The sequence below is a fragment of the Macrobrachium rosenbergii genome, chromosome 34 (genome assembly GCF_040412425.1).
Source record: "Macrobrachium rosenbergii isolate ZJJX-2024 chromosome 34, ASM4041242v1, whole genome shotgun sequence".
Lineage (NCBI taxonomy): Eukaryota > Metazoa > Arthropoda > Malacostraca > Decapoda > Palaemonidae > Macrobrachium > Macrobrachium rosenbergii.
In genome coordinates, this window is record NC_089774.1 from 4891550 (window position 1) to 4899049 (window position 7500).

The window sequence follows — 7500 nt, forward strand, 5'->3', positions numbered from 1 at the left end:
GTATCTCTATATATTTTAAGTTGCATCTCCATATATCTGTGTATATATATATTAGTGAAGTCCCCCTGGCCCTTGCAAGGCTCATGGGGCCGGCGATGAACTCCGGTTTCTAAGACCATGGCCAGTGTGTCGCTAGGCCCACTGTTTAATCCCCAGCCTGAGGGCTGGCACCTATTCTCTTACTAACCCTCTCGAGTTTTCAGACCGATAGGTTAGCGGACCACCTGGTTTATGCAATGATGCCATCCACAAGCTACCAGTGAGCAGCAGGATTTGAACCCTCGTCCTCTCGACTGGTAAGCGGGAACCTTAATATTACATATATATACTGTATATATATATATATATTTATATATATATATATATATATATATATATATATATATATGTGTGTGTATGTGTATTTGCAACACGTGCAAAGACAGCTAATCTACAAGTAGAGATTAAAAGCATTTTACAGCAGGTAAGATAAAGACTTTCATTTCTCCAGCCTTTGGGGATATTAGGTAATTCTCTCTTCAAACATTTGTTACTTTAAAGGGAGAATATCTGGTATATCCATTTGTCTTATTTCTTCTAGGGAGAAATGAAAAGAGAATCTCTTCCTGCGCTTTCAAGTCACGTCGGAGTTTTATCTTCCAGTAGTTTGAAAATTGCTTTGAAGAAATGTTAAACGATGTATAATCTCATGATGATGCTGCTCTCTCTCTCTCTCTCTCTCTCTCTCTCTCTCTCTCTCTCTCTCTCTCTCTCTCTCTATATATATATATATATATATATATATATATATATATATATATATATATATATATATATATATATAAAGGAAAATATTTATGCATACAATACGCAAAGACCTAATGCTCTCTATCATATCAGCTCTAACTCGCTTAACTGAAAACACTATGCAACAAACGTCACTTCAAATAACGAAGAATATTATTCCTATTTAAAATAAAAATACCTTTTTAAAAGTATTCCTTCCAGTAATATTTTGAAAGAGACTTATATTCCCTGGACTTCTCGCCGTGACGAAACTTAATGTAATCGCAAGTAATACGATATTTCATACGTCAGAATAAAATTGTCACTGGAAGCTGGCTTAACAAGTTACACCAATGACTTCAGCAGGCTGGAAATATGGAGCACAGTTTCAGCTTTGAATTTTTAATAATATAACGTGTAAGTAATCCGTCATGACCTTCTGATAAATTCTATGCATCAAAACCGCAGGCAGTATTTATATATTTATATATTTTTTTTATTATTCACCTTATGTTTGTCTCATCATTTACGTGAGAATAATAATAATAATAATAGTCTGTTATCATGGTTTCAGTCACAGTTCTAGTTTCAACGATTCCTGAATTCACAGTTTCAAGTGGGAAGATCCTTGAACTTCAATTCTGTCCTGGGAGATCGTGACCTTGCAAACTGTAATGCACTGCACCAAAATCCTTGTGAAAAGTTGAACGGGTGAACTAGTTTACAACTGGCTAAGCGCAGCCGTTTGGGAGATGGGCATACTCAAGATATATATGTAAATGTATATGTATATGTATATGTATATATATTTAACAATAAATGAGTCTAAGTTATGTTTTCTGATTAATTTACAAAACTTTCTGTACCTCAGTTCTTTTGCATACACGTCTTTGTAATTGTATATACATATCTTATATCTGCATATGCATGTATGTTTATGTATGTAACGTACAATCTTTTTTGTACAGTTTTACTTAATCATCAATTCTGTGCATGACCGTTTGAAGCTTTGAGAATTTCCGTTTTAGTTGTCTGTAAAAGAAAAATTACTGAGGTTAGAGGGCTGCAAATTGGTATATTGATCATCCACCCTCCAATCATCAAACATACCAAATTGCAGCACTCTTGCCTCAGTAGTTTTTATTTTATTTAAGGTTAAAGTTAGCCAGGCAGTGGTTAAAGTTTCATGGGCCACGGCTCATACAGCATAATACCGAGACCACCGAAAGATAGGTCTGCTTTTGGTGGCCTTCATTATACGATGCAGCGGCTGTACAGAAAACTCGACTTTTGGCCATATTCATCCAACAACTTTAGCAGACGATGTTGTCTCATCAGAAATATCTTGACACTCCCCTGAAGATGTTTAAAGCATAATGACACGAAAGCCCTTGTGAAGTTTTCCATTACGTCCCTTTATTTTGGTATTTTTTAAATATATCTTAAATATATTTCAATATATATTTATAAATACAGTAATTCACAATAGCATAAGGAATGTGTTTTTTTTTTTACCTAGTTTGTGGTTATCAATATCTGTTATTATTCTAAAAAGTATAATAGTTCTCTCTCTCTCTCTCTCTCTCAGAAAGCAATGAGTTAATCAACACTTTATTACCTTTCCAAAAAAACTGATTTATCTTTCTATCAAAAAGAACGAAATACTAAATCTCTCTCTCTCTCTCTCTCTCTCTCTCTCTCTCTCTCTCTCTCTCAGAAAACGATGAGTTAATCAGCACTTTATTACCTTTCCAAAAAAATTGATTTATCTTTCTATCAAAAAGAACGAAATACTAAAATTCTCTCTCTCTCTCTCTCTCTCTCTCTCACGCACAAAAACATTTAATACGTTCACTTTGCCGGTGGTTAACAATACTAAATAAAAAGATATTTCTGGTCCTTTGAGTGCAATCAATTGCATAGCAGAAATCTTTCTCCCAGAAAATACGAAATAGGTTCGTTTCGCCAAAGGCTATCGATACTAAAGAAAAAATAATGCATTTTTCGTCTTCACAGCAATCAAGTGGACGGCAGGAATCTCTCTCTCTCTCTCTCTCTCTCTCTCTCTCTCTCTCTCTCTCTCTCTCTCTCTCTCTCTCTCTCTCAGAACAAAACAGTTACTTCTCTCGGGTTTCATATCTCAGAATTTGCACCTTAATTGATTTTTGGCAGATCAATCTTTTTCGAAGGAATCTGTCCAATCGTTCTGGGACGCGTTTTATTTTCTACACCTCAAAGTGAATCTTTTCTGTGAAATGCAAGAGAGACTTCGTATTTGTAAAATGAATCTTTTTTTATATATATTTTTAATTGTGATTAATTGATTTAGTATACTGATTGCTAGCTTTGTAGAATTTATACAAACAGGTCTCCACACAGATGATAGGTATTTTTTGGTTTTAATTACTTCTTAATTGGATTAGAAATGAAGTGATGTATACATATGCGTACATACATACATACATACATACATACATACATACATACATACATACATACATACATACATATACATATATATATTGTTATTGTTATATGATATTATATTTTAAAAATGCCATTTAAATAAAAAAGATTTATAGACAGATAGCAGGATACTTTCTCATTGTTATATATATGTCTGCCTTAAACTGCTGAATCAAATATAGATAGATAGAGATAAATAGATAGATACAGATCAGACAGATAGACATATAACAGCTAATAAAGAGATACATTCATTAGTACACGTATATATATATATCACATGAATGTTAATTTATCCTGTTTCCAAAACACTCTATTTATTTTTATTTGTGAACATGCGAAGATAATATTGGTAGAGTGCTTTAGCGCTGTGACATTTAAGATTAATGAATGCAGATGATTTATTAAAAATAGAGAAAACGGTTCCGTTTTCTGAGTGATAGATGTTTATTGATTGCAACGTAACTGGCAGTTATTTATCACTGCGGTGACGCATATACAATTCTCTTTGTCTTTGCTCTGAACGAATCTTGCATGAAAGGATTTTATATATATATATATATATATATATATATATATATATATATATATATATATATACATACATTTTCATCTTAAAAGGATGTGGTCGGCAAGTATTTTGGGATGAGACTGCTCCTATGCCCTATGCCACCTAATTGACCAACGACAGTCGATCATCGCATCATGCCACTGAACTTGTAAATCAACATCGCAAGTCGGCCCGGTAACGAGTCCAAATCGCTTTCACCACGCTTCTGGGATCGATCTCGGTCTCTCTCTCTCTCTCTCTCTCTCTCTCTCTCTCTCTCTCTCTCTCTATGAATATATATATATATATATATATATATGTTATGTTATATATATATATATATATATATATATATATATATATATATATATATATATATATGTATATATATACACACTCGGAAAACGGTCTTTTCTACTTCTTTTTTTTTTTAATAATTCAGCTCCGTCCGTTTATCTTAAATGTCACGGCACTAGCTATAGAGCGTTCTGCAATAATATTTCCTTCGCACTTTCACAAAATAAACAAATAAATAGGTGTTTTAGAAGAAGCATGATATTGGCAATTTTATAATGTGCGTATGTGTAATAATGAAAGTACCTCTCTCTCTCTCACTCTCTCTAAATATATATGTATACAGTATATATATATGTATAGAGAGAGAGAGAGAGAGAGAGAGAGAGAGAGAGAGAGAGAGAGAGAGAGAGTAACGACACAATCACTTGTGGAACAGAACAACTTCTGATTCTGTTAACGGGATTGAATCCCAGGTCTTTCATTTGAGGTAGTGGAAAGCATTAACTGAACCACACAAGTCATAAAGGCCTCACCAGGTAAAAGCCTCAGGTACAGTGGTACTTAGGTTCCAACTTCTTTTATGACCTGTGTGGTCCAGTTGGTAGCGGTTTTACCTTTCAACTGAGAGACACGGGTTCGATCCTGATGTGGGTCAGGAATTTATATATATATATACACACATATAAGTGCCTTTCGGCATCCGCCAACCAGGGCGTAAGGCTAGCAACCCCATCTACCGGAAAATACTGACGACTAGATTGACAACACCTTATGGTCAATGTAAGTTAATATTTGAACGGAAGAGATGTAATGTGAGTAAAAAGTATAAAGAAAACAATAAAATTAACATAAATGAAAGTAGGAATTAAAATAAAACCAACAAGAGCAAGGCCTCTTATGTGGGTGCGTTCATTTTACTCTGTCAATCATTTCTTAAAAGCGTTGGCAGTTTCCTGTAATTGAGTGTAAATATAAACACTCACGGCAATGTCAGTCTAACTTGGAGAGCTTATTTGAGTTCTCCTTTGCTCATAAATATTAGATCGTCTGAACGGACGTGAGAGAGAAAATCCCTATATATATTTGAGTGAATGTATATATACTGTATAGTTGAATGTTCTATAACTTGTGCAGGTCTATGTATATGCAAAAATTCCCTTCTTAAAGCTCCTGGAAGTCAGTCTCTCTCTCTCTCTCTCTCTCTCTCTCTCTCTCTCTCTCTCTCTCTCTCTCTCTCTCTGGAATTAACTCCATGAAACGCTTAATTCCTATCACTTGAAACTATGCCAGCCTGAAGATTAAATCGTATACCTAGGAAACGTCTCATCATCAACTACTCTATCCTAATCCTTTATACACGCCTTATCCCTTACTCTCTCTCCTAATACCCTATAAACAACTTATTCCTTATAATCCTTTTCTCCTTCAGGGTTCTAGAAGGTGTTAGTACCCAGTTCTCAAGTAGTTCTATTTGGTTGGAAGGTATTATGAAATGCCTGTGGGAGAAGTTTGATGGTAAAGGGATGTATAAATGTATTTGGCATAAAGGTACTTAGAAAAAGTATTATAGAATTAGTATTATAGAATTTATAGATGTGTAATGTATAGGGTGTTGAGGTTATGAAGTGAAGGAGATGGTTTGTTGGGAGCTTTATAAGATAAAAATGAAAGAATTTGTTAAAATATGGAGGTAAGAGAGTGACTGGTTTGGTGTTAAAGTACACAGAAAAATTATGATAGAATTGATAGGAGTGTAATGTTGTGCTGGGTGCTGAAGGTATAAAGAGTAGAAAATTATTTATTAGGAGCTACTAAAACATTAAAATGTTAAAATTCTAACATTTCTTAAAATATGCTTATGGTGGAGTGACTGGTTTGGTATAAAAGCACATAAAAAAAATATGATAGAATTGACAGGAGTGTAATTTGGAAGCTGTTGAAGGTATGAAGTGTAGAAAATAATCTATTAAAAGCTACTGAAATGTTAAACTGTTAAAATCCAAGTGTATTTTCAAACATGCGTACGGGATAGTGACTGACTTGGTGTAAAAGTGGGTCACAGAAAAAGTGTATTGCCCCTATGGCCATTTCTCATCTTAATGGATAAAGTTACGTGGAAAGTCAAGAGAAAGGACATCATTATGATGCAGGAGCGAAGTTGTGGGACAGGAAATTGGGCTGTCAGTGGGGCGTGGAACGGCTGATGTTTGCGGGTGATACCCTGTTGTTTTGGATTTATGAGGAGAGAGAGCAGTAACTGGTGAAAGAGTTTCAGAGAAAGCAGTAACTGGTGAAAGTTTCAAAGTGTCTGAAAGACGAGATGTTTCCAAGTGAATGTGATTCAAAGTTTGGTTCTAAGTGGAAATCAGACAGGTGGGGCGATGACTTGTAATATGGACATTGGTTGAATAGAAAAGGTTAATTCAGACAGGTGATGGTGGGGTAAGACAAGAGGTGAGTGGCTCAATAGGTGAGGCAAGGAAGGTATCAATGTGTCCCAAATACTGGAAGAGAAGGTGACACTCACTTCAAGCCAGATTCTGCAGCAAATGAAGAGGATTTTGAGTCAAAACTTGAATTAATTGGTCAAAGGTCAAAGGTCAAATTACTGCTTATGATCCTTCTGTTTAGGAGCATAAAATGATTTATGTTGGGGAAGTTTTTTGCACAGGGAGTTGCTTTGCTCTTTGTGTGTGTGTGTGTGTGTGTGTGTGTGTGTGTGTGTGTGTGTGTGGAAATGTTTATAAGAATGTGAGTGTGTGTGTGTGTGTAAAAATGTGTATGAAAAATGTGTATAAAAATCTGAGTCTGTGTTTTTTTTTTAAATCTGTGTTTGAAAAAAACTGTGAACAAATTTTTATGAAATGGTGGGTGTGTGTGTTTGTGCATAAAAATGTTTGTGAGTATGAAAAAGTGTGTGTGTTTGTGTGTAAAAATGTTTGTATGGATGAAAAAATGTATGCGTGAATGTGCTTGTGTGCGTGCAAATGTGTATGAAAAAATGTGAGTGTGTGTTTGTGTACGAAAAAATGTATGTGAAAAAAATGTATGTGCATTTGTTTGTTTAGTAATGTGTATGAAAAAAGTATGTTTATTCATGTTTGTAGAAAAAAGTGTGCACATGAAAAAGCGCGAATGTGTGTTTGTGTGTGTAAATATTTGTGTATGTGTGTATGTTTGTATGACACAAACAATGCCATACTCACCCATAGTACCATTAACCGCAAACAGGGGCTTGGCCAAGCACTCCGCCTTGGTTAACTCCAGATGCTGGTGAAACCTGATCCTTTCATCGAGGTCACTGGCTGTGTGGTTACCATCCTCTATACCTGGAAGAAAAGCATCAGAATATATTAGGAATTACTTAGCAGTGACACAGGTGGGGCTTCGGTGCTTTCATTTTTCATTCTCACTAAAAAATA

General features: G+C 34.8%; 1 protein-coding gene across 6 annotated transcripts in view; it reads right to left on the reverse strand.

Moving 5' to 3' along the window:
- Nucleotides 1–7500, reverse strand: part of LOC136856093 (secretin receptor-like) — a 269350-nt gene that overhangs the window by 59890 nt on the left and 201960 nt on the right. For all 6 annotated transcript variants that reach the window (XM_067133727.1, XM_067133723.1, XM_067133729.1 and 3 more), the window contains exon 4: nt 7285–7407. In XM_067133727.1, the coding sequence (XP_066989828.1) occupies nt 7285–7407 (123 nt within the window). The remainder of the gene's footprint in view (nt 1–7284; nt 7408–7500) is intronic.